General features: G+C 37.4%; 1 protein-coding gene across 2 annotated transcripts in view; it reads left to right on the top strand.

The window, feature by feature from the left end:
* The window catches only part of COPG2 (COPI coat complex subunit gamma 2), a 139,060-nt gene that overhangs the window by 35,449 nt on the left and 76,295 nt on the right, over window positions 1-27,316 (top strand). For both annotated transcript variants that reach the window (XM_060107457.1, XM_060107458.1), the window contains exons 6-9: window positions 2,137-2,212; window positions 3,912-4,004; window positions 4,984-5,070; window positions 6,150-6,307. In XM_060107457.1, the coding sequence (XP_059963440.1) occupies window positions 2,137-2,212; window positions 3,912-4,004; window positions 4,984-5,070; window positions 6,150-6,307 (414 nt within the window). The remainder of the gene's footprint in view (window positions 1-2,136; window positions 2,213-3,911; window positions 4,005-4,983; window positions 5,071-6,149; window positions 6,308-27,316) is intronic.

The raw sequence follows: 27,316 nt of genomic DNA, 5'->3' as shown, positions 1-27,316 counted from the left end.
TTTATTGGAACGTAGCCATGCCTTCTTGTTTATGCATTACTATGGCTACTTCCGTGCCATCAGCAAGCCAAGGAGAGAGGACTCAGGAACCAAACCTGCCAAGCCTCAGTTTTTTAATCTAATTAGAAAAATGCAAATATTTGTGAAAAAGACTGGTTGATAAATTATTTATCCCCAAACAATGGAAATCTGTGCTACCATTAAAAAGATATTTTAGATATACTATTTAGAAATTTTAATATACATAACTATCTAAAATTTTAAAACATCTGCCTATAAGGAAAGATTTTCAAGTTATATTACTAAGTAAGATTGAAGGTACCAGAAGAGTGGCGATCCATTGGCATGCATTTTTTTTTTTTTTCCGGTACGTGGGTCTCTCACTGTTGTGGCCTCTCCCGTTGCGGAGCACAGGCTCCGGACATGCAGGCCCAGCGGCCATGGCTCACGGGCCCAGCTGCTCCGCAGCATGTGGGATCTTCCCGGACTGGGGCACGAACCCGTGTCCCCTGCATCGGCAGGCGGACTCTCAACCACTGTGCCACCAGGGAAGCCCTGGCATGCATTTTAAAAAGTCTCTGTGGTTGCATATATTTTAAGAACTTTCTTAAGAAAACTTAAGCAACCCTAATAATTGAAAAATGAACGAAATTGAAGGACTGTCAGTTATTCACAACTTTCTCCTCTTGGTGCCCTAATGGAGTGAGTTGGAGTTGGAGGCCGTTTTGGATATGTGAGGGAAGTTGAGTGAGGGAGGAGGTGGATAGTCAGTTTGAGGGTAGTATAAATGCACAGAGGACAAGAGAAGGAAGGGTAAAAGAGTGAATAATCTAAAGGTTAAAAACCTTTTAAAATTACGGCCATGAAATTCTGTAGCTCAGTCCACACTCCTCTGCCTGTTTTTGCAGCTCCACAGAAAGGTCTGAAACCATTGACAATTATTTTAGAAAGCCATTCCTGTGAGAGCGAGACCTCTTGAAGTAATCATTTTAGTCAGTTTCTTTTATAGAGTTATTTTGAAGTCTGATGAGTTTTGGGGATTTTGGGGGATTTCAGCCTGAGGCTATATCATTGTCTGTTTTTTATGCCAGTAATCAGTATCTAAAATTATTTATATATTTAGTTTAGGTGATTAATATCTCTTTTCCCACTGGAATGTAAGCTCCATGAAGGCAAAGACTTTGTTTTGCTCACTGCCGTATTCTTTTTTTTTTTTTTACATCTTTATTGGAGTATAATTGCTTTACAATGTTGTGTTAGTTTCTGCTGTGTAACAAAGTGAATCAGCTATATGTATACATATATCCCCATATCTGCCTCCCTCCCACCCCTCTAGGTGGTTACAAAGCACTGAGCTGATCTCCCTGTGCTATGTGGCTCCTTCCCACTAGCTATCTATTTTATATTTGGTAGTGTATATATGTCCATGCCACTCTCTCACTTTGTCGCAGCTTACCCTTCCCCCACCCCATGTCCTCAAGTCCATTCTCTATGTCTGCATCTTATTGCTGTCCTGCCACTAAGTTCATCAGTACCAATTTTTAAATTATTTTTTAGATTCCATATATATGCGATAGCATACTGTATTTGTTTTTCTGACTTGCTTCACTCTGTATGACAGACTCTAGGTCCATCCACCTCACTGCAAATAACTCAATTTCGTTTCTTTTCATGGCTGAGTAATATTCCATTGTATATATGTGCCACACCTTCTTTGTCCATTCATCTGTCTGTGGACCCTTAGGTTGCTTCCATGTCCTGGCTATTGTAAATAGTGCTGCAATGAACATTGTGGTACATGTCTCTTTTTGAATTGTTTTTTCAGGGCATATGCCCAGTAGTGGGATTCCTGGGTCATCTGGCAGTTCTGTTTTTAGTTTTTTAAGGAACCTCCGTACTCTTCTCCATAGTGGCTGTATCAATTTACAATCCCACCGACTCACTGCTGTATTCTTAAGATTTAAAATAGTCTTCTACCCAGTAGTTTTTATATTTATCCAAGGAAGACACTCAATAAATACTTGTTTAATCAATAGTTGTATTAAGATAATTATGGGGACAAGTGGAATTAGCGAGGGGTGGACTCCACAAAAGAGAAAACTTTAATCTTATGGTAACCAATTTGATTTTTCTCAGTCTGACTAAGGACATGACTGGAAAGGAAGATGTGTACCGAGGCCCAGCCATCAGGGCTCTCTGCAGAATCACTGATGTAAGTTCTTTGTTTTACTGAGGTGTCAAAGGGGACCTATGTTTATCTGCAGGTGGCCATGTAAATTTAGTAGGATTCCCTGTCTGACCTTGTGAATCATCAGCAGAAGAGAAACATGACCACCAGAAAGGCTTTTGTGGCTCCAGGTTTTTTTTTTTCTTTTAGATTGTTTTTTCCTTTTGTTTATTTAGATTATTCTATTTCTATATTTACCCTCATGGACTTTTGTCATAGTCAGGGCACATTGCTTGCAGGAGACAAAAACCCATTTGAATTTAGCTTAAAAAAAAAAAAAAAAGCTTTCTTACAAAATACAAATCTCTCAGAATTTGAGGTAAAGCTTACAACCAGAACAAGAAATAGGGCAGCTCTAAGGAACTCAGCAGCAAGCTTCTCAGATATTTACTATTATGAGGCATCATTTACCAGGCTCAAGCCCTCTCATTTAAGTATTTAAGAGAAACAGTCTGATTAGCCATCAGCCATCCAGTGGCTTGTTATCTACCTGGGTCCAAATCAGGCGTTTAACCTTGACTTAGTCTGTTGTATTGGGAGGGATGAAGTTATAGAGTATGTTAGGCTGTCCCTTTCTTGGAACTCTGGGAAGGAAAGGTTAAAATGAAGGACAGGCTGGGCATTGCCAAGCAAATTGAATAATATTTCAGCTATATTCATGATCGGGTGTATTTTATGTATATGTTTGCAATCTTCTCAAATTTCAAAGGTTGAGCAGGATTAAATGGTAAATCTGGATCCTAGGAGGAGTAATAGAAATGGTTTAGTATTTTTCAATGCTCAGTTACTTTATTGTGGTTGCTTTTGTTTTTAGCATTAAATTGATGCCATAAGACTTGACCGTTCCAGGGCTAGCTAAGACTCTCTTCATCTAAGTATTGATCTTGGTGTATTTACGCATCCTTACTTACCTGCCACCACCTTCCCAGTGCTAAGCTTTCTTCCAGATAAATTAAAAAGAACTTTATTTTCAGAGGATTTCCTATTGAGGACTCAATACAGTAGCATATTGCACATTTAATTTCTTATGAATCTAAAATAATCAGAGATTACAGTTGATTTATAGGACTCTCTGGGATCCATATAAAATACATGCCCTACACATAGAGGTATCTTCAGGACTTTAAAAGCATCCCTATTTAGGAATTTCTTTTATAATATCCCTGATAGGTTCAGCCTCTACTTGTGTATTTCTTCCGAACTGGGATTCTTCACTTTGAGATAGTTTATTTCATTGTGGAACAGTTATTACTCTTCCTTACAAATGTTCCTTCTTTTTTTTTTTTTTGGCGGTACACGGGCCTCTCACTGTTGTGGCCTCTCCCGTTGCGGAGCACAGGCTCCGGACGCGCAGGCTCAGCGGCCATGGCTCACGGGCCCAGCTGCTCCGCGGCATGTGGGATCTTCCCGGCCCGGGGCACGAACCTGTGTCCCCTGAATTGGCAGACAGACTGTCAACCACTGCGCCACCAGGGAAGCCCCCAAATGTTCCTTCTTGAAGCTGCCACTTGGTTGTCTGGGTTTTGCCCTTTGGGATCTGATTATTATATGATAAGCCTTTTAATGCATTCTAAATATTTGCACAGAGACAAATATGTGACTTGTTTTTGTAAATTATTTTGAAGTGGTAGTTTTGGATGAAAGTGTTCTGCTTCAACCGCTTTTTCTTTATGAATGTTCTCAGGGAACAATGTTGCAGGCCATTGAAAGATACATGAAACAGGCCATTGTGGATAAAGTCTCCAGTGTATCGAGTTCAGCATTGGTATCTTCCTTAGTAAGTGAACAAGTAACTGGTTCTCATGCATGGTACAGTTTCTAGTTGCAAAAACAAAGTATCACTATGATTCTCTCACAAGTGAAACATTTAAAAATATGTATACATTTCTGTTACTTTATACAATAATGCTTTATCTGAAAGAGGAACATGGAGCAATTTAAATGGGCAGTTATAAAAACATGAAATTTTCATATGTTTGAAAGGTTTTGGTGATCAGAAAGCTATGTTGTACGTATAATACAGATGGTGGGTTAGTGTGGCATGGGGATCAGGGAAGAAACTGAGCTAATCTCTTTCTTTAAATCTTCCTTTATGACCTGCCCTTCTACCTCTTGTCTCTTTGTCCTCTGCTTTTGTTGGTGCCCTGTGTCTGCAGTGTCCTTCAGTCCAAAGTCTACTGTCCCATTACTAAATTTCCTCCCAGGAAGTGCTGTTTGTTTTAGTAATATCTTTTCTTTCTCTTTTTTATCAAAACAAAATTTATTCATGACAGCCTATCACATTGTATTTGATTAAAATTGGTTACTAATGTGTGAATGGATTAGATCATCTGAATCACGAGAGTTGCTGGTTCTGGAATATAATTGGTCAAGTTTTACAGCAGGTACTCTACTTTTTTATGGTACTCTGTTTTTTCTTCCAGGTGAGTTTCCTGGAAGTAAAACCGATAATGTTAACATTATTTAAGTACCATCCTATTAATTATCCATTCCCTCCCCATCCTTCCCCTCTCATTACTTCCCTTTATACACCTTTCCCCGCCCACAAACATATGCTCACCTTTGCAAAGGGGTCTTGGAGAAAGTTTTTCAGGTTTATTAGTTGTCTCAGAGACTTGAAATAGACTTATAAAAGCTATAACATTGTTTCTCTTTTTCTGAAAATGTCTGTTAGTAATTCTCCAAGAAAACTAACTCATGTTTCTAAACTTTTAGTGACTATGCATGATCTGTTCTCAATTTTTTTCTGTATTTAGCACATGATGAAGATAAGCTATGATGTGGTTAAGCGCTGGGTCAATGAAGCCCAAGAAGCTGCTTCAAGTGATAATATTATGGTCCAGGTACTGTCATTGAATCACCTTAGCTTATGTCTCCAGATCATCTTTCTTTAGCCCTACATTTTACAGGCAGTTTATTGATTCCCCAGATGAGTATTAGCTAAAGGCTAATATTAAGCAGCATAATATTAAGTATATATTAGTGCATATTCCCAAGTGAGTATCCCACTAATTATGATTACCACTGTAGGCCCTGCTGTAGTGTTTAGTAGAAACTGTAGGAATGTTTGAGAAGATTCTTATATTTAGTGGTAGTTTGAGATGCTCATTCCAAAGGTCATTATTCATTTCAGTCCTTTGTTTGAAAAATAATTTGTGAAGATGGATGTTCAATTCCAAGCTTTTCAGGCCTTGATTATACTAGACATTAGAAAAACAGTAAAGAGTATTATCGCTTTGTGAAGCTTTAAAACTGTTTTGTTGGAAAGATCTCCTTTTGATATTCATTACGCTCTTCTTAATTAAAAAGAACAAGATTAAATTCTTAACTGGCAATTTTATGTAAAGTACTCCATTTATATTTGAGAGGGTACTTATTTATCCTCTTCTAATGTTTACTTCTCATATTCACTTATGAGGAAGTAGAGTAGTAATTTTTCCCTTGGGAAACATTCTCACCTTCCTAACTCTGGTCATTGTGTTTTTACACAAAGTGCCATGATAATTACATGCCATAAGCCTACTTCAGGAGGTTAATCCTTTAACCGCTAACATAACCACAGATGATTTAAATCCACTAAGCAAGGCCTGTAACACTGGTTAAAGCCTTGGACCTGAGAGCCTTTGTACTAACGATGGATGGGGCAACGCTGAACCTGCTAGAGCCATCTTCAGATTGTATGTCACCCCCTTAATACTTACCTAATCTGTATTAACAACTTCTGAGGGTAAATTAGAAACTCTTATCCTTTCAATCATGCCTGTGTTTGATTCAGTATGAAAAAGATATGCTATTTGTATACACTAAACTTGGGTATCTTTTTATTAAAAATGTATTTCCGTATGATTCTATATTTATGTAAGTTTTATCCTCTTCCTACTCAGCCTTCTCTCTATATCATATTCTTTTTCTTGTTCTTTAGTACCATGCGTTGGGAGTCTTGTATCACCTTAAAAAGAGTGATCGCCTTGCTGTTTCTAAGATGTTGAATAAATTTACTAAATCTGGTCTCAAATCACAGTTTGCCTACTGCATGTTGATCCGAATTGCCAGTCGCTTACTAAAAGAAAATGAAGAGGGGTAAGTGTTTTCAGCTAAACCTAAGAAATTTTCCATTTGCTGGTTAACATACCTCAGAGTTTATTTCCTTTATGAATATTTTTTGGGCAATGCCGACTTTACAGATGGATTGGTGTTTTCCAAATTAAGAAAAAAATCATGGGATTCCAAGAATCACAACTGTTTTTTGTGGCCTCTCCCGTTGCGGAGCACAGGCTCTGGATGCGCAGGCTCAGCGGCCATGGCTCACGGGCCCAGCCACTCTGCGGCATGTGGGATCTTCCCGGACCGGGGCACAAACCCGTGTCCCTTGCATCGGCAGGTGGACTCTCAACCACTGCGCCACCAGGGAAGCCCCTAATCTATAGTATTAAAAGTTAGGATAGTGTTTATCTTTAGGGCACCAGCATGGTAGTGCTTGGCATGTAGGGGGCTTCCGAAGTGCTTGAAATATTTTCTTTATCATAGTAGGTTTGTTATAGTTCACTTACGATTTGCACATACAAGTTTGTAATAATTCACCTATGATTTAATTATCTGTTGTATAACAAATTACCTCAAAACTTAACCAGATTAAAAGGATAATAGACATTTATTTTCCCACACAGTTTCTGTAGGCTGGGGATTTGGGCGTGACTTAGCTGCATGGTTTCTGCTTGAGGTCTTTTGTGAGGTTGCAGTTAAAATGTTGGCCAGGGTTGCCGTCATCTGAAGGTTTGATGGAAGCTGGAAAATCTGCTTCCAGGTAGCTTACTCACATGACAGGCGCCTTAATGCAGGCTGTTAGCAGGACACCTCAGTTCCTTATTGTGTTGACCTCTCCATGTTGCTGCTTGAATGTCCTCATAATATTGTAGCTGACTTCACCCAGAGCAAGTGATACAGGAGAGTACAAAGTGAAAGTCACAGTCATTTTTATGACCTAGTCTTTGAAAACACATCCCAACACTTCTGCAGTCTTTTGTTGGATAAAAAAAGGTCAGCTCTATTCAGTGTGAATGAATACCAGGAAATAGTCACGGGGGCATCTTCGAGGTTAGCTACTGTATTAGTTTTCTAGGGCTGCCATAACAAAATACCACAGACTGGGTGACTTACACAACATATTTATTTTTTCACAGTTCTGGAGGCTAGGAAATCAAGGATCAGAGTGCCAGTAGGGCTGGTGTCTGGTGAGAGCTTTCCCTTGGATTGCAGATGGCTGCTTTCTCAGTGTGTGCTCACGTGATATTCCTTTGGTGCATGTGCAGAAAGAGAGAGAGAGAGAGAGAGCACGAGCAAGCGAGCTCTTTGTTGTCTCTTCAAGGACCTTAATCCTAACAGATCAGGACCCCACCCTATGACCTCATTTAACCTTAATTACTTCCTTGCAGGTTCCCTATCTCCAAATAGAGTCACACTGTGGGTTAGGGCTTCAGTATATGAATTGGTGGGGGGGATGGGGGAATACACACATTCAGTCCATTTAACAGTTACCTCATGTATTTTTCTATATTTTTGTTATAATTTAATACAAAGTTAACTTTTAAAAATGGCTGATAATTTCTCAGGCCTGTACAAAGAAAGATATCTTTAGAGTAAAAAAACAAAACCAAAAAAAAGCACCAAATGCCGAGTAGAATGAAGGACAAAGATAAGCAAGCACATTCTAATAGTGAATTTTTTTTAAATATCAAGAATAAAGAAAAAATTCTAAATTTTATGTAAAGTAAAGATCATTTGACCCATAGTTTTACTTCAGGTTTCTCTCAGCAGCATTGCACGAAAGGCAGCAATGGAGCATTGTCTTCATAGTGCTGTAGGAAAATAACTGTCAACCTGGAATTCTGTACCCAGCCAAACTGTCATTCATCAGTGAGGGTGAAAGGAAGGTAGTTTCAAACATTTATGGTTTACCATAAATAGTTAACCCATCACTTTGTAAGAATTATTCATAGATTTATTCCAGCACAAACAAATAGAAGGCAATAGTGGGATTTAAGAAGTAATAGTGAGCAATGGAATTCTCACTGTTTAGGTAATTCTAAATCGATGTTGTAAGTTTAAAATTTAATAACAAGCTCAAAAATTCCAGGAGGACAGCACCGTGATAATTTTTTTTAAGAGGGAGCTTTATTTTTATTATTTTTGGCTTCATTGGGTCTTCGTTTCTGTGTGGGCTTTCTTTAGTTGTTGGCATGCGGGGGCTACTCTTTGTTGAGGTGCACAGGCTTCTTATTGCAGTGGCTTCTCTTGTTGCAGACTACAGGCTCTAGGCGCGCGGGCTTCAGTAGTTGTGGCACGAGGGCTCAGTAGTTGCGGCTTGCGGGCTCTAAAGCGCAGGCTCAGTAGTTGCGGCACACAGGCTTAGTTGCTCCGTGGCATGTGGGGTCTTCCTGGACCAGCGCTCAAACCTGTGTCCCCTGCATTGGCAGGCGGATTCTTAACCACTGTGCCACCAGGGAAGCCCACCATGATAAATATTGATGTTAGATGGAAGTAAAAGCATGTTAAGGTTTTTGTGGTTTGTTTTTGTTTGGGAGGAAGATATTGTTAGTGATATTAAACTTTGTCAGAAAAATATATGGGTTAGTAACTAAGAATATAAATGGAATATAAAGCTTTAATAATGTTGAAATAAAAATGGAACAAGGAAAAGTTGATTGAAGGTTGGTAAGGAAAAAATAATAAAGACAAAGTATATAAATAGAAAAAAGAAAATAAACTGGATAGAATTAAGTGTAAATGTGTTAGTTATCTCTTGCTGTGTGACAGATTAGCCCAAAACATAGCCGCTTATAGCAGACATTTATTATCTCACAGTTTCTGTGGTTAGGAATCTGGAAGTAGCTTAGCTGTCTGGTTTCGGTTCAGGGTTCTTCATGTAGTTGCAATCAAGTTGTCAGAGCTATAGTCAACTGAATCTGGAAGATTCACTTCCAATTTCATTCATGCAGTAGTTGATAGGCCTCAGTTTCTTCCTGGCTATTGGCCAGGTGCTTCGTTTCTCACTTTGAGAGCCTTTCTCTAGGCTGCCTGGATGTCCTCACAGCCTGGCAGCTGGCTTCTCCAGAGTGAACTGAGGGAGAGAGCCTAAGATGGAAGCTGCAGTGTTTTATAACCTAATCTTGAAAGTGACATGCCATCACCTCTGATGCTTTCTCTTGGTCACACAGACCAACCCTCGTATAATGTGGGAGGGGACTACACAAGGATGTAGATATTCAAAAGTGGAGATTTGGGAGGACCATCTTGGAGGCTGGCTAGCAAACAAGATATTTCAATTATAATAATAAATGTAAATGGGTTTACTTACATTATTAAAGGATTACTTATTAAAAGAGTCTCAGATTGGTAAACAAAATAACAGACCTACTATATAGGCTTTTACAATAAGACACTTCCAAACAAAATGACAAGGAAACATTTCAAGTAAATATGTCAAGAATATATACTAGATATATACTAACACAAAAAATATATAGTTTAGCATTATTAGTATAAGCCCCAATAGGAATCAAGGTTTAAAGCATTAAAAATGATAGTGGGATTTTGTATTTTGACAAAAGTAATGGTCTTAAAAATGGTATAACAGGAGCGATCTTACATATACTTAATAGCATTGTTTCAAAATATGTAAAGCAAAATGTTAAATACAAGAAATTAAGGTCTTGGGAGACTTTATTCTTTTTTTTTTTTTTTTTTTTTTGCGGTAAGCGGGCCTCTCACTGTTGTGGTCTCTCCCGTTGCGGAGCACAGGCTCCGGGACGCGCAGGCTCAGCGGCCATGGCTTACGGGCCCAGCCACTCCGCGGCATGTGGGATCTTCCCGGACCGGGGCACGAACCCGTGTCCCCTGCATCGGCAGGCAGACTCTCAACCACTGCGCCACCAGGGAAGCCCTTGGGAGACTTTATTTATTTATTTTTGGATTTTGAATTTTATTTTTTTATACAGCAGGTTCTTATTAGTTATCCATTTTATACATATTAGTGTATATATGTCAATCCCAATCTCAAGGTCTTGGGAGACTTTAAACACTTCTCTTAGATGGCCAATCAAGCATAAAAACTTCAGACTGTAGTTGACCTGTATATCACTGATAACAAAATTGACCTTGGATTTATAGCCCTGTGTCCAAGAGAGAATACATAATATTAATTCTTTAAAATTTTTAAATTGAGAAACATAATGTACATATAGAAAAATGCATAAAAGTTGTAGTTGTATACATTATTTCCACTTTCTGTGAGACACTCTTATAATGATTGTATACATTAGGTGGTAGTACATTTCTGGTATTTCAGAAATGTTTTATGTATACTTCTTGGTCATAACTACTCCCAGTAGAAACCACTTTCTGACTTTTATGGTAGTTATTTCTTTGCTTTTATTTAGATTTTTACCCCCCTGTGCATGTATCCCTAAACAGTAAAGTTTAGTTTTGCCTTGTTTTGAACATTCTGTCTATAGAATCATGCAGTATTTTGGGTCTTGTTTTTTTTTTTTTTTCCACTCAGTATTCTGGTGTAAGATTTACCCTTGCTTTTGGTGTAGCTCTAGTTCATTTTAATTATATTTTATATTTCCTTGATTGAATACTTCCTAGTTTATTTATATTCATTCTTCTATTAATGGGCATTTGGATTATTTTCTGTTTGGAGCACTTATTAATAATGAAATGGCTATAAACAGTATCCCTGTACCTCATACCACACTACCTCATTACCATAGCTTTATGTCTTTGTATGTAAGCATGCATTTCTATAGGGTATATATCTAGGAATAGAATTGCTAGATCATTGGGTATACACCTCTTTACTAGGTAACATTAGACTTTTTTTTTTTTCAAAGTTATTGTACCAATTTACACTCCAGCCAGCAGTGTGGGATTTCCTGAGGCTTGATATTGTCAAACTTTAAAAATTTTACTAATCTAAGGGGTATATTATATATTTTTTATTGAGCTATAACTCACGTATCATAAAATTCACCTTTGTAAAGTGTATAATTCAGTGGTCTTTAGTATATTCACAAAGTTGTATAACCACTACTGCTAACTCCAGAACATTTTTACCACCCTAAAAAGAAACCCCCAACCCATTAACAGTCCTACTCCCTATTCTACCCTCCCCTCAACCCCTGGAAAACATTAATCTGCTTCCTGTCTCTGTGGATTTGCCTGTTCTGGACATTTCATATAAGTGAAATCATACAATATGTGGTCTTTAGTTTTTGGTTTCACTTACAATAATCTTTTCAGGGTTCATCTATATTGTAGAAGTATCAGTACCTCATTCTTTTTATGGGTGAATAATATTCCACTGGGTGGCTATACCATATTTTATTTATTCATTCGTCTGTTGATGGACATTTGGGTTGTTCCCACTCTTTGACTATTATGAATAATGCTGCTATTGGCAGTCATGCATAATTTTTTATGTGGACATGTTTTCAATTCTCTTGGACATTTACCTGTGAGTAGAATCCCCAGGTCATAATGTAACTATGTTTAACTTTTGGAGGAGTGCCAAACTGTTTGACAAAGTGGTTGTAACCATTTTACATTCTTGCCAGCAGTGTGTGAAGTTCTGATTTTCCACATCCTCACCAACACTCACTATTGTCTGTCTTTTTTTATTATACACACCATAGTAGGTGTGAAGAGGTATATCAATGTGGGATTTTTTTTTCCCCCACTGGAAAAGTTTTATTGAAAAAAAAGTTATACAGATAAGTTCTTGGTCTGACAGCAAGAAAAGTTTTAGTTCCCTAACAAGTTTCAGCATCTTTTCATGTGCTTATTGGGCATTTGTATATCTTTTTAAAATACTTTGCTCATTAAAAAAAATGGAGTTATTTGTCTTTTATTGTTGTTTGAAATAGTTGTTAAATATATTTTGGATACTAGACCTTTATTAGGTATATAATTTGCAAGTATTTCCTCCCATTCTGTGGCCTTCCTTTTCACTTTCTTGATAGTGTCCTTTGAAGTACAGAAGTTTTAAATTTTGATGAAGTCTAATTTGCCTTTTTTTCTTTGGTTGCTTGTGCCTTTGTTATTATACCTAGGAAACCATTATCTAATCCAAGTCACAAAGATTTACACCTGTGCCTCCTTCTTCTAAGAGTTTTATTTTTTACATTTTGGTCTTTGGTCCATTTTGAGATATTTTTGTATGTGGTGTGAAGCAGGGGTCCATTTTCATTCTTTTGCATGTGGATATGCAGTTGCGATATGAGTTTGCAGTTGTCTCAGCACCATTTGTTGAGAGACTGGTCCTTTTCCCTTGAATTGTCTTGGCATCATTGTCAAATCATTGTGGTTTTAATTTGTAATTTTCTAATTTCTAATGAGTTTGAGAACCTTTTTCTATATTTATGAGCCATTTTGATATTCTTTTTATTTAAATACCTATTGGAGTTTTGCCCTTTTTTTTTTGTTTGGGTTATCCACTTTATCCTTACTGATTTCTAGTTCTTCTGTATTCTAGATGTGAGTCCTTTGTTGGTTGTATAAGTTGCAAATAGCTTTTCCCACTCAAGTTTGTCTGTTCCCTTTCTTGATATCTTAATGAACAGAACATTCTTAAAGGTAATGTCATTCTTTTGCTTTCAGAATAATATTTTTGGTGTCTTGATCAAGAAATGTTTTCTACCCCAAGTTCTCAAATGTATCTTCTCTACTATTTTCGACAAGCGTTATAGTTTTAACTTTCATGTTTTAGGTCTATAATCTACCTGGAATTGTTTTTTGGATATGGTATGAGGTAGCAGTCTTTTTTTCCCATATGGATATCCAGTAGTCCCAGCACCATTTGTTGAAATACCTGTCTATACCCACTGCTATGCAATATCAGCTTTGCCATGAAACAGGCATCCTTATATGCATTGGTCTGTTTCTGGGCTCCTGTTCTCCACTGCTCTATATTTCTCTCCCTGTACCAGCAAAACATTGCCTTATCATCACAGCTTTATAATAGTGTAGATATATGGTAGAACACATCCTCCTCTCTTATTCATTTGCAGTAGTGTTTCTCAGTTCTTGTTCTGTATCCTTATTTCTCTTCTCTCTCTGTGTGTATATAATTTTATCAGGGATTATTTCGCTTTCCCCTCAGTTGAGTTTGCCTCTTCCTGGGACACTCCCACCAAGAACATTAATAAAAACCAAGAAGTTCTAACCTGGGCAATCTTATCCCCCAGATTTTTCATTCATTGGGACTTTAGGGATATTTTCCACAGGCAGCTAGGGAAACCAACCATCCCAATGACTGGCCATGCTGCCAAAATGAGTCTCTTTTGGGCATGCTGCCAATTGACCTCTCATTCTTTGATCCACTTCCAGAAAGCTACAGTAGAAACCTGGCTTGATGCCCACCTTGCTATAACAGTTTTTGTGCAAGTAAGTACAAATATCCAAGCAAAACTCATACCTAACCTGCTGGAGTAACATTCATTGGGCAAAACGCATAGACTGGGGCAGTACTAGTTGCACTGGGCTCCACGTTGCCTTTTCCTCCTGGGACAGTGTACAGAGGTCTGTCAGGACCATTTTTCTCACCCTGAGAAAGGGATTGTGACCCTTGGGTTTTGAGATTTTTAAACTACTGTGAATAATTATATGCCAACAAATTGGATAACCTAGAACCTATTTTGACGGCTTAACATAAATTTTGAGAGAAGTAGCCCTTCCCTGGCATAATCAAGGGCTGGGATCCAAACCTTGCCAGATGTATGACAGGGCATGCTAGTAGTAGAAATCTCCATGTCCACCTTTACTGTTGGGGAAGCACCAGCCCCTCCTTTGGCAGGATAGGAAGGAGCTTGAGTCCAAGCTTTGTGGGTGACCAGAATCGAATACACATTTAGCTGAGTCCAGTTGTTATGGAAGTTCATAGGAATCCAGCTTCTTTTCTGAGTGGCCAGAAGATCAGTTTTGGACAAAATGACCATACTCCTCACTTGTTCAACTCATTGATTAATTTTCAGAATTTCTCTGGCAATTATTTTGGATTTTGTATGTCCATTATTATAGTTGGCCTTTAAAAAAATTACAGTTTTTGCTATGAACTTCCCTCTTAGTACTGCTTTTACTGCATCCCATAAGTTTTGGTATGCTGTGTTTTTGTTTGTATGAAGGTATTTTCTAATTTCCCTTTTGATTTCTTCTTTGACCCATTGGTTGTTCAAGAGTGTGTTGTTTAATTTTCGTGTGTTTGTGAATTTTCCAGTTTTCCTTTTGTTAATTCTAATTTCATCCCATTGTGGTTGAAAAACATACTTGGTATGATTTTAATCTTCTTGAATTTGTTAAGACTTGTTTTGTTACCTAACATGTGATCTATTCTGGAGAACATTCCCTGTGCACTTGAGAAGAATGTGTGTTGTGCTGCTGTTGGGCAAAAAGTTCTGTATATGTCTGTTAGGTCAATGTAGTTCCAGCCCACTGCTTCCTTATTGATTTTCTATCTGGATGTTCTATCCATTATTGAAAGTGGGGTATTGAAGTCTTCTACTATTATTAAATTGCTCTCTTTTCCCTTCAGATCTGTCAATGTTTGCTATATTTAGTTTTTTGAAAATTGTTTTGACTATTCTGGGTCCTTTATATTTCCATATAATTTTAGGATCAGCTTTGAATTTCTACAACAAAAAGCCTGCTGGCATTTTGATAGGGATTGCATTGAATAGAATAGATCTATTTTGGATAAATCAATTTGGGAGAATTGCCATCTTGACAATATCTAGTCTTCCAGTCCATGAATAGAAATTGTTTCTCCATTTATTTAGATTTCTCAGCAGGGTTTTGTAGTTTTCAGTGTAAAAGTCTTGCATTGCTTTTATTAAATTTATTTCTAAGTATTTTACTCTTTCTGATGCTGCTATGAATGGAATTGTTCTGTTAATTTTGTTTGAGATTAATTGTTGCCAATATATAGAAATCAGCAGTTGATTGTTGATTTTTGATTTTCACGTGTTGATCTTGTATCCTGTAACCTTGATATGGTCGTTTATTTGTTCCATTTGTGTGTGTGTGTGTGTGTGTGTGTGTGTGTGTTATATTCCTTGGGATTTTCATGTACAGGATCATGTCATCTGAGAACAAATACAGTTTTACTTCTTCCTTTCCAAACTAGATGTCTTTAATTTCTCTTTTCCTGATTGTACCATCTTGAACCTTCAGTACAATGTTGAATAGAAGTGGTGAAAGCAGATATCCTTGCCTTGTCCCTGATCTTAAGGGGAAAGCGTTAAGCATGATGTTAACCATGGATTTTATGAAGATGCCCTTTATCAGGTTGAGGGCATTCCCTTCATTCTCTAGCTTTTTTGAGAGTATTTATCATAAATGGGTGTTAGATTTTGTTGACTGCTTTTTCTGTATCTGTTAAGATGATCGTGGGATTTCTGTCCTTTTTATTATTAATTTAGTATGTAACACAAAGTGATTTTCTTTTTTCTTTTTCCTTTTTTAAAAATTGAGTTAGAGTTGACTTACAATATTACATGTTTCAGGTGTACAACATAGTGATTCACAATTTTTAAAGGTTATACTCCATTTCTAGTCATTATCAAATCTTGCCTGTATTACCTGTGCTGTACAATATTTCCTTGTAGCTTATTTATTTTATGAATAGTAGTTTCTGTCTCTTACTCTCCTACCCCTATATTGCTGCTCCCCCTTCCCTCTCCCTACTGGTAACCACTAGTTTGTTCTCTATATCTGTGAGTCTTTTTCTTTTTTGTTATATTCACTAGTTTGTTTTAATTTTTAGATTCCACATATAAATGTCTTTCTCTGACTTACTTCACTTAGCATAATATCTTCCAAGCTCATCCATGTTGTTGCAAACAGTAAAATTTCATTTATTTTTATGGCTGAGTAGTATTCCATTCTGTATATATACGACATATTCTTTATCCAATCATCTGTTGATGCACACTTAGGTTGCTTCTATATTTTGGCTGTTGTAAATAATGCTGCTGTGAACACTGGGGTGCATATATCTTTTTTTTTTTTCCTGCCTTAAGGCATCCCATCTCTTTTATTAGGGTTTCTGTAGATTGTTTATACCAGCGGGTAAATAATATTAATAAGAAAAGTAGATAAATGGTGCATACTGAGTATTGTTCTGCTAAGTTAATTTTTTTTATTGGTTATTTTTATTTTTATTTTTATTTATTAGTTTCTGCTTTATAACAAAGTGAATCAGTTATACATATACATATGTTCCCATATCCCTTCCCTCTTGCGTCTCCCTCCCTCCCACCCTCCCTATCCCACCCCTCCAGGCGATCACAAAGCACCGAGCTGATCTCCCTGTGCTATGCGGCTGCTTCCCACTATCTATCTACCTTCCGTTTGGTAGTGTATATATGTCCATGCCTCTCTCTCGCTTTGTCACAGCTTACCCTTCCCCCTCCCTATATCCTCAAGTCCATTCTCTAGTAGGTCTGTGTCTTTATTCCTGTCTTACCCCTAGGTTCTTGATGACATTTTTTTTCTTAAATTCCATATATATGTGTTAGCATACAGTATTTGTCTTTCTCTTTCTGACTTACTTCGCTCTGTATGACAGACTCTAGTTCCATCCCCCTCATTACAAATAGCTCCATTTCGTTTCTTTTTATGGCTGAGTAATGTTCCATTGTATATATGTGCCACATCTTCTTTATCCATTCATCCGATGATGGACACTTAGGTTGTTTCCATCTCCGGGCTATTGTGAATAGAACTGCAATGAACATTTTGGTACATGTCTCTTTTTGAGTTATGGTATTCTCAGGGTATATGCCTAATAGTGGGATTGCTGGGTCATATGGTAGTTCTATTTGTAGTTTTTTAAGGAACCTCCATACTGTTCTCCATAGTGGCTGTACCAATTCACATTCCCATCAGCAGTGCAAGAGTGTTCCCTTTTCTCCACACCCTCTTCAGCATTTATTGTTTCTAGATTTTTTGATGATGGCCATTCTGACTGGTGTGAGATGATATCTCATTGTAGTTTTGATTTGCATTTCTCTGATGATTAATGATGTTGAGCATTCTTTCATGTGTTCGTTGGCAGTCTGTATATCTTCTTTGGAGAAGTGTCTATTTAGGTCTTCTGACCATTTTCGGATTGGGTTGTTTGTTTTTTTGTTATTGAGCTGCATGAGCTGCTTATAAATTTTGGAGATTAATCCTTTGTCAGTTGCTTCATTTGCAAATATTTTCTCCCATTCTGACGGTTGTCTTTTGGTCTTGTTTATGGTTTCCTTTGCTGTGCAAAAGCTTTGAAGTTTCATTAGGTCCCATGTGTTTATTTTTGTTTTTATTTCCATTTCTCTAGGAGGTGGGTCCAAAAGGATCTTGCTGTGATTTATGTCATAGAGTGTTCTGCCTATGTTTTCCTCTAAGAGTTTGATAGCTTCTGGCCTTACATTTAGGTCTTTAATCCATTTTGAGCTTATTTTTGTGTATGGTGTTAGGGAATGATCTAATCTCATACTTTTACATGTCCCTGTCCAGTTTTCCCAGCACCACTTACTGAAGAGGCTGTCCTTTCTCCATTGTACATTCCTGCCTCCTTTATCAAAGATAAGGTGACCATATGTGTGTGGGTTTATCTCTGGGCTTTCTTTTTTTTTTATTATTAGTTTCTGCTTTATAACAAAGTGAATCAGTCATACATATACATCTGTTCCCACATCCCTTCCCTCATGCATCTCCCTCCCTCCCACCCTTCTCTGGGCTTTCTATCCTGTTCCATTGATCTATCTTTCTGTTTTTGTGCCAGTACCATACTGTCTTGATTACTGTAGCTTTGTAGTATAGTCTGAAGTCAGGGCGCCTGATTCCTCCAGCTCCATTTTTCGTTCTCAAGATAGCTTTGGCTATTCGGGGTCTTTTGTGTTTCCATACAAATTGAGAAATTTTTTGTTCTACTTCTGTGAAAAATGCCAGTGGTAGTTTGATAGGGATTGCATTGAATCTGTAGGTTGCTTTGGGTAGTAGAGTCATTTTCACAATGTTGATCCTTCCAATCCAAGAACATGGTATATCTCTCCATCTATTTGTATCATCTTTAATTTCTTTCATCCGTGTCTTATAATTTTCTGCATACAGGTCTTTTGTCTCCTTAGGTAGGTTTATTCCTAGATATTTTATTCTTTTTGTTGCAATGGGAGTGTTTTCTTGATTTCACTTTCAGATTTTTCATCATTAGTGTATAGGAATGCCAGAGATTTCTGTGCATTAATTTTGTATCCTGCTACTTTACCAAACTCATTAATTAGCTCTAGTAGCTTTCTGGTAGCATCTTTAGGATTCTCTGTGTATAGTATCATGTCATCTGCAAACAGTGACAGCTTTACTTCTTTTCCAATTTGGATTCCTTTTATTTCCTTTTCTTCTCTGATTGCTGTGGCTAAAACTTCCAAAACTATGTTGAATAAGAGTGGTGAGAGTGGGCACCCTTGTCTTGTTCCTGATCTTAGTGGAAATGGTTTCAGTTTTTCACCATTGAGGAAGATGTTGGCTGTGGGTTTGTCATATATGGCCTTTATTATGTTGAGGAATGTTCCCTCTATGCCTACTTTCTGCAGGGTTTTTATCATAAATGGGTGTTGAATTTTGTCGAAAGCTTTCTCTTCATCTATTGAGATGATCACATGGTTTTTCTCTTTCAATTTGTTAATATGGTGTATCACATTGATTGTTTTGCATATAATGAAGAATCCTTGCATTCCTGGAACAAACCCCACTTGATCATGGTGTATGATCCTTTTAATGTGCTGTTGGATTCTGTTTGCTAGTATTTTGTTGAGGATTTTTGCATCTATGTTCATCAGTGATATTGGCCTGTAGTTTTCTTTCTTTGTGACATCCTTGTCTGGTTTTGGTATCAGGGTGATGGTGGCCTCGTAGAATGAGTTTGGGAGTGTTCCTCCCTCTGCTATATTTTGGAAGAGTTTGAGAAGGATAGGTGTTAGCTCTTCTCTAAATGTTTGATAGAATTCACCTGGGACGCCATCTGGTCCTGGGCTTTTGTTTGTTGGAAGATTTTTAATCACAATTTCAATTTCAGTGCTTGTGATTGGTCTGTTCATATTTTCTATTTCTTCCTGGTTCAGTCTTGGAAGGTTGTGCTTTTCTAAGAATTTGTCCATTTCTTCCAGGTTGTCAATTTTATTGGCATAGAGTTGCTTGTAGTAATCTCTCATGATCTTTTGTATTTCTGCAGTGTCAGTTGTTACTTCTCCTTTTTCATTTCTAATTCTATTGATTTGAGTCTTCTCCCTTTTTTTCTTGATGAGTCTGGCTAATGGTTTATCAATTTTGTTTATCTTTTCAAAAAACCAGCTTTTAGTTTTAGTTTTATTTAGTTTTATTGACCTTTGCTATCTTTTCCTTCATTTCTTTTTCATTTATTTCTGATCTGATTTTTATGATTTCTTTCCTTCTGTTCTTCTTTCTCTAATTGCTTTAGGTGCAAGGTCAGGTTGTTTATTCGAGATGTTTCCTGTTTCTTAAGGTGGGATTGTATTGCTATAAACTTCTCTCTTAGAACTGCTTTTGCTGCATCCCATAGGTTTTGGGTCGTCGTGTCTCCATTGTCATTTGTTTCTAGGTATTTTTTTATTTCCTTTTTGATTTCTTCAGTGATCACTTAGTTATTAAGTAGTGTATTGTTTATCCTCCATGTGTTTGTATTTTTTACAGATCTTTTCCTGTAATTCATATCTAGTCTCATAGCATTGTGGTCGGAAAAGATACTTGATACAATTTCAATTTTCTTAAATTTACAAAGGCTTGATTTGTGACCCAAGATATGATCTGTCCTGGAGAATGTTCCATGAGCACTTGAGAAAAATGTGTATTCTGTTGTTTTTGGATGGAATGTCCTATAAATATCAATTAAGTCCATCTTGTTTAGTGTATCATTTAAAGCTTGTGTTTCCTTATTTATTTTCATTTTGGATAATCTGTCCATTGGTGAAAGTGGGGTGTTAAAGTCCCCTACTATGAATGTGTTAACTGTCGATTTCCCCTTTTATGGCTGTTAGTATTTGCCTTATGTATTGAGGTGCTCCTATGTTGGGTGCATAAATATTTACAATTGTTATATCTTCTTCTTGGATCGATCCCTTGATCATTATGTAGTGTCCTTCTTTGTCTCTTCTAATAGTCTATTTTAAAGTCTATTTTGTCTGATAGGAGAATTGCTACTCCAGCTTTCTTTTGGTTTCCATTTGCATGGAATATCTTTTTCCATCCCCTCACTTTCATTCTGTATGTGTCCTTAGGTCTGAAGTGGGTCTCTTGTAGACAGCAAATATATGGGTCTTATTTTTGGATCCATTCAGCCAGTCTATGTCTTTTGGTTGGAGCATTTAATCCATTTACCTTTAAGGTAATTATCAATATGTATGCTGCTATTACCATTTTCTTAATTGTTTTGGGTTTGTTATTGTAGGTCTTTTCCTTGTTTTTTGTTTCCTGCCTAGAGAAGTTCCTTTAGCATTTGTTGTAAAGCTGGTTTGGTGGTGCTGAACTCTCTCAGCTTTTGCTTGTCTGTAAACGTTTTAATTTCTCCATCGAATCTGAATGAGATCCTTGCTGGGTAGAGTAATCTTGGTTGTAGGTTTTTCTTTTTCATCACTTTAAGTATGTCCTACCACACCCTTCTGGCTTTCAGAGTTTCTGCTGAGAAATCAGCTGTTAACCTTATGGGTATTCCCTTGTATGTTATTTGTTGATTTTCTCTTTTAATATTTTTTCTCTGTATTAATTTTTGATAGTTTGATTAATATGTGTCTAGGCGTGTTTCTCCTTGGATTTATTCTGTATGGGACTCTTTGTGCTTCTTGGACTTAATTATTTCCTTTCCCATATTAGGGAAGTTTTCAACTATAATCTCTTCAAATATCTTCCCTGTCTGTTTGTTTTTCTCTTCTTCTTCTGGGGCCCCTATAATTTGAATGTTGGTGCGTTTAATGTTGTCCCAGAGGTCTCTGAGACTGTCCCCAATTCTTTTTGTTTTTGTTTGTTTATTTCTGCTCTGTGGCAGTAATTACCACTATTTTATATTCCAGGTCACTTATCCACTCTTCTGCCTCAGTTATTCTGCTATTAATTCCTTCTAGAGAATCTTAAATTTCATTTATTGTGTTGTTCATCATTGTTTGTTTGCTCTTTAGTTCTTCTAGGTCCTTGTTAAACTTTTCTTGTATTTTCTCCATTGTATTTCCAAGATTTTGGATCATTTTACTATCATTACTCTGAATTATTTTTCAGGTAGAATGCCTATTTCCTCTTCATTTGTTTGGTCTGGTGGGTTTTTACCTTACTCCTTCATCTGCTGTGTATTTGTCTGTCTTCTCATTTTGTTTAACTTACTGCGCTTGGAGTCTCCTTTTCCCAGGCTGCAGATTTGTCGTTCCCTTGTTTTTGGTGTCTGCCCACAGTGGGTAAGGTTGGTCCAGTGGGTTGTGTAGGCTTCCTGGTGGAGGGGACTGGTGCCTGTGTTCTGGTGGATGAGGCTGGATCTTGTCTTTCTGGTGGGCAGTATCACGTCTGGTGGTGTGTTTTGGGGTGTCTGTGAACTTATTATGATTTTAGGCAGCCTCTCTGCTAATGGGTGGGGTTGTGTTTCTGTCTTGCTAGTTGTTTGCAATGGGGTGTCCAGACCTGTAGCTTGCTGGTCATTGAGTGGAGCTGGGTCTTAGCGTTGAGATGGAGATCTCTGGGAGAGCTTTAACCGTTTGATATTACATGGGGCCGGGAGGTCTCTGGTGGTCCAATGTCCTGAACTTGGCTCTCCCACCTACGAGGCTCAGGCCTGACACCCGGCCAGAAGACCAAGACCCTGTCAGCCACACAGCTCAGAAGAAAAGGGAGAAAGAAAAAGAAAGAAAGAAAAAATAAAATAAAATAATAAAAATAAAAAAGAAAAAATTATTAAAAATAAAAAAGTAATAAAGAAAAGAAGAGAGCAACCAAACCAATAAACAAATCCACCAATGATAACAAGTAGTAAAAACTATGCTAAAAAAAGAAAAGTGGACAGACAGAACCCTAGGACAAATGGTAAAAGCAAAGGTATACAGACAAAATCACACAAAGAAGCATACACATACACACTCACAAAGAGAGAAAAAGGAAAAAAATATATATAAAAGGAAGAGAGCAACCAAATCAATAAACAAATCTACCAATGATAATAAGCTCTAAATACTAAACTAAGATAAACATAAAATCAGAAACAAATTAGATTCCAAAAGCAAAGCCCATTCTACAGTTGCTCCCAAAGTCCACCACGTCAATTTTGGGATAATTTGTTGTCTATTCAGGTTTTCCACAGATGCGGGGTACATCACGTTTATTGTGGAGATTTAATCCGCTGCTCCTGAGGCTTCTAGGAGAAATTTCCCCTTCTCTCTTCTTTGTTCACACAGCTCCTGGGGTTCAGCTTTGGATTTGGCCCTGCCTCTGCGTTTAGGTTGCCTGAGGGCTTCTGTTCCCTTTTGGGAAGTCTGAGGTCTTCTGCCAGTGTTCAGTAGGTGTTCTGTAGGAGTTGTTACACATGTAGATGTATTTCTGATGTATTTGTGGGGAGGAAGGTGATCTCCACGTTTTACTCCTCTGCCATCTTGAAGGTCCTAATGATTTTCTGATGTTAAATCAATTTTGTTTGCATTCTTAGGAAAAATGCTACTTGATTATGATATATAATTCTTTTTATGTATTGGTGGATTCAGGTTGCTGATATTTTGTTAAGGAGTTCCATATGTCTATGTCAGGAGGGATATTGGTCTGTTGTTTTCTGAGAATTTGTCAGGCTTTGTTATCCAGGTAATAATGGCATCTCATCATTAGCTGGGAGGTAGTGTACCCTCATTTATGTTATAAAAGAGTTTGTGAAAGATTGGTATTATTTCTTTAAATATTTGATAGAATTAACCAATGAATTGGTTGTTGTGACCTTTGCTTTTTTTGAGGGAAGATTTTTTTTTTTTTTTTTTTTTTTTTTTTGCCATACGTGGGCCTCTCACTGCTGTGGCCTCTCCGGTTGCGAGCACAGGCTCCAGACACGCAGGCTCAGCAGCCATGGCTCACGGGCCCAGCCACTGCATGGCATGTGGGATCTTCCCGGACCAGAGCATGAACCCATGTCCCCTGCATCAGCAGGCAGACTCTCAACCACTGCGCCACCAGGGAAGCCCTTGAGGGAAGATTTTAAGTAACTAACTCATAGGTCTGTTTAGATTCTCTGTTTCTTTGTAAGTCAGGTTTGGTAGTTTGGTATTTCTAGGGATTTTGCCATTTCATCTAAGTTATCTAATTTGTTTGCATATAGTTGTTTATAATATTCTCTTATAATTTAAATTCCTTTAGGATCAGTAGTGTTGTCCTTTACTTCATTCCTGATTTTGGTAATTTGTATTCCTTTGCTTTTTTTTTTTTTTTTCCCCTTGTTTAGTCTAGCTAAAGGTTTGGCAATTTTGTTGAATTTTTTCAAAGAACTAGCTTTGTGTTTTGTTCATTTTTTTTTCATTGTTATTTTTCTGCATTCTAGTCCATTGATCTTTTCTCCGGTCTTTATTTACTTTCTTCTTACTGTGGACTTGGTTTAGTCTTCTTTTTCTAATTTCTTTATTGTGGATACTTAGGTTACTGATTTGAGACCTTTCTTCTTTTCTGGTATAGGTGTTTAGAGCTATAAACTTCCCTCCAAGCATTGTTTTGGCTACATCTCATAAATTTTGATTTACTGTGTTTTTGTTGTCATTCTGTTTCAGATTTTTTCTTGTTTTCCATTTGATTTATTCTGGATACATGGGTTACTTAGAAATAACTTGTTTATTTCCAAATATTGGGGATTTCCTTTATTTTCTGTTGCTAATTTATAATTTACTTCAGTCGTGGTTGGGGAATATGCTTTGATGATTTCTATTCTTTTACATGTATTGAGACTTGTTTTATGACTGGCGTTTAATCTGTCTTTGAGAACTGTCCATATGCACTTGAAAAGAGTGTATTTTATAGTCTCTGGGTTGAATGTTCTAGGTTGAGTTGAGGAATTAAATTGTTCAGGTCCTCTATATCCTTGATGATTTTGTCTAGTTGTTCTATCAGCTATTGGGTAGGTATAGACATCTCCAGCTATTATTGTTAAAAGATCTATTTCTCCTTTAGTGTTAAGTTTTTTTGTTTTTTTTGTGGTACATGGGCCTCTCACTGCTGCGGTCCCTCCCGTCACGGAGCACAGGTTCTGGATGTGCAGGCCCAGCGGCCATGGCTCATGGGCCCAGCTGCCCCGTGGCACGTGGGATCCTCCCGGACTGGGGCACGAACCCACGCCCCCTGTACTGTCAGGCGGACTCCCAACCACTGCGCCACCAGGGAAGCCCTAGTGTTAAGTTTTGCTTCATATATTTTGAGGCTCTGTTGTTAAGTGTGTATATGTTTATCATTGTTATATCATCCTGATGTATTGAGCAGCTTCTCATTATGTCTCTTTTTGTCTCTTATAATATTTTGTCTTAAATTCTCTGTCTGATATTAATATAGCCACTCCTGATCTCTTACGATTAGTTTGCATGGCATACCTTTTCCCATCATTTTACTTTCATCTCATTTGTATCTTTGAATCTAATGTGTATGTCTTGTAGACGGCACATAGTTTGATCTTGCTTTTTTATCCTGTCTGGCAATCTCTATGTTTCAGTTGGGGTGTTTAGACCTTTCACATTTAATATAATTATTGACGTGGTTGTATTTACCTTCGCCATTTTGCTGTTTTTTCTATAGAAGTATCTTGTCTTTTTTGTTCCTTTCTTCCTCTTTGACTGCCTTCTTTTGTGTTAAATAAAATTTTCATTGAATCATTTTAATTTCTCTGTCAGTATTTTTACTGTTTAAAAAGTTGTTTCTCTGGGGATTAGAATATGTGTTTTAATTTACCACAATCTACTTCAGGTTGACTAATTTAATTTTAGTAAAATATAGAATCTTTGCTCCAGTATAGTTCTGTTCTCTCCCTGCTCCTGTTTGCTATTATTGTCATGTATATTACATGTATGTGCATTATCCAATAATGCAGTGTTATAATTATTTTTATACAATTTTATGTCCTTTAAATTAGTTAAGAAGAGAAATGAAAAAAATTATTTATAGAATCATTTATATTAACTCACATATTTACCATTTCTGGTGCTCTTTATTTCTCATTGATTATTCATGTCACTGGAGTCAGTCTTTCAGTTTAACAGACTTCGTTTAGTATTTTTTATAAATCAGGTATGTTAGCAATACATTGTCTCAGTCACTGCTTATCTGGGAATGTCCTGTTATTAGCCTTCATTTTTGGAACATAGTTCTGCTGGATAGAGAATTTTTATTTCTTTATTTCAACACTTTGAATATGGCATTTTCTATTTCATTGTTTCAGGTGAAAAGCCATTAACTGTATTGTTGCTCCCCTGTACAATGTGATGAGTAGCTTTTATCTTGCTTCTGTCAAGATTTTCTCTTTGTCTTATGCTTTCAGCACTTTGACTATGGTGTGTCTATATGTGGATCTTTTTGTATTTTTCCAACTTGGGATTTGTTGAGCTTCTCAAGTGTGTAGATTAATATTTTAAACAAATTTTGGAAGTTTTTGGTCACTATTTCTCAGGATATTCCTTTTGTCCCTTTGTCTCTCTCCTTTCCTTCTGGGACTCCTATCGTGAAAATGTTGGTACACTTGGTCGTATTCCATAGGTCTCCAAGGCTCTGTTTTTGTTTTTGTTTTTCCTTCATTCTTTATTTTCCTCAGCTAAATTATCTCAGTTTAACCTGTCCTCAAGTTTACTGGCTTTTTCTACTGTCAGTGCAAATCAGCTGTTGAATTGCAGATTTGAATTTTTTAAAAGTTGTTTCTGAACTCTCTCAGTTATTTAAAAATTGAAGTATAGTTGATTTACATTACTGTGTTTCAGGTGTACAGCGAAGTGATTCATTCTTTTTTATGGCTGAGTAATAGTCTCTGTGTGTGTGTGTGTGTGTGTGTGTGTGTATTATATATATATATATATATATGCATATTACCTCTTCTTTATCCATTCATCTGTTGATGGACACTTAGGTTGCTTCCATGTCTTGGCTGTTGTAAATAGTGCTGCTATGAACATTGGGGTGCATGTATCTTTTCGAATTAGAGTTTTTGTCTTTTCTGGTTATATGCCCAAGAATAGGATTGCTGGATCATTTGGTAGCTCTATTTTTAGTTTTTTAAGAAACCGCCATACTGTTTCCCCTACTTACTGGTTGCACCAGTTTACATTCCCACCGACAGGTGGGAGGGTTCCCTTTTCTCCACACCCTCTCCAGCATTTATTATTTATAGACTTTATTTTTTTTATTTTTTTGTGGTACGCAGGCCTCTCACTGTTGTGGCCTCTCCCGTTGCGGAGCACAGGCTCCGGACGCGCAGGCTCAGTGGCCATGGCTCACGGGCCCAGCCGCTCCGCGGCATGTGGGATCTTCCCAGATCGGGGCACGAACCCGTGTCCCCTGCATCGGCAGGCGGACTCTCAACCACTGCACCACCAGGGAAGCCCTATTTATAGACTTTTTGATGATAGCCATTCTGACTGGTGTAAAGCAATACCTCCTTGTGGTTTTGATTTGCATTTAATTAGTGATATTGACCATCTTTTCATATGCATGTTGGCCATCTGTATATCTTCTTTGGAAAACTGTCTATGTCATCTGCCCATTTTTTTGGGGGTTGTTTGTTTTTTTGATATTGAGTTTTATGAGCTGTTTGTATATTTTGGAAATTAACCTCGTCAGTCACATTGTTTGCAAATATTTTCTCACATTCTATAGGTTGTATTTTCATTTCGTTGATGGTTTCCTTTGCTATGCAGAAGCTTTTTTTTTTTTTTTTTTTTTTTTTGCAGTATGTGGGCCTCTCACTGCTGTGGCCTCTTCCGCTGCGGAGCACAGGCTCCGGACGCACAGGCCCAGTGGCCATGGCTCACGGGCCCAGCCACTCCGCAGCATGTCGATCTTCCC

The sequence above is a fragment of the Mesoplodon densirostris genome, chromosome 9 (assembly GCF_025265405.1).
Source record: "Mesoplodon densirostris isolate mMesDen1 chromosome 9, mMesDen1 primary haplotype, whole genome shotgun sequence".
NCBI classification, from domain to species: domain Eukaryota; kingdom Metazoa; phylum Chordata; class Mammalia; order Artiodactyla; family Ziphiidae; genus Mesoplodon; species Mesoplodon densirostris.
The sequence above is the reverse complement of the archived record's forward strand: the minus strand, read 5'-3'. Positions and strand labels throughout refer to the sequence as shown.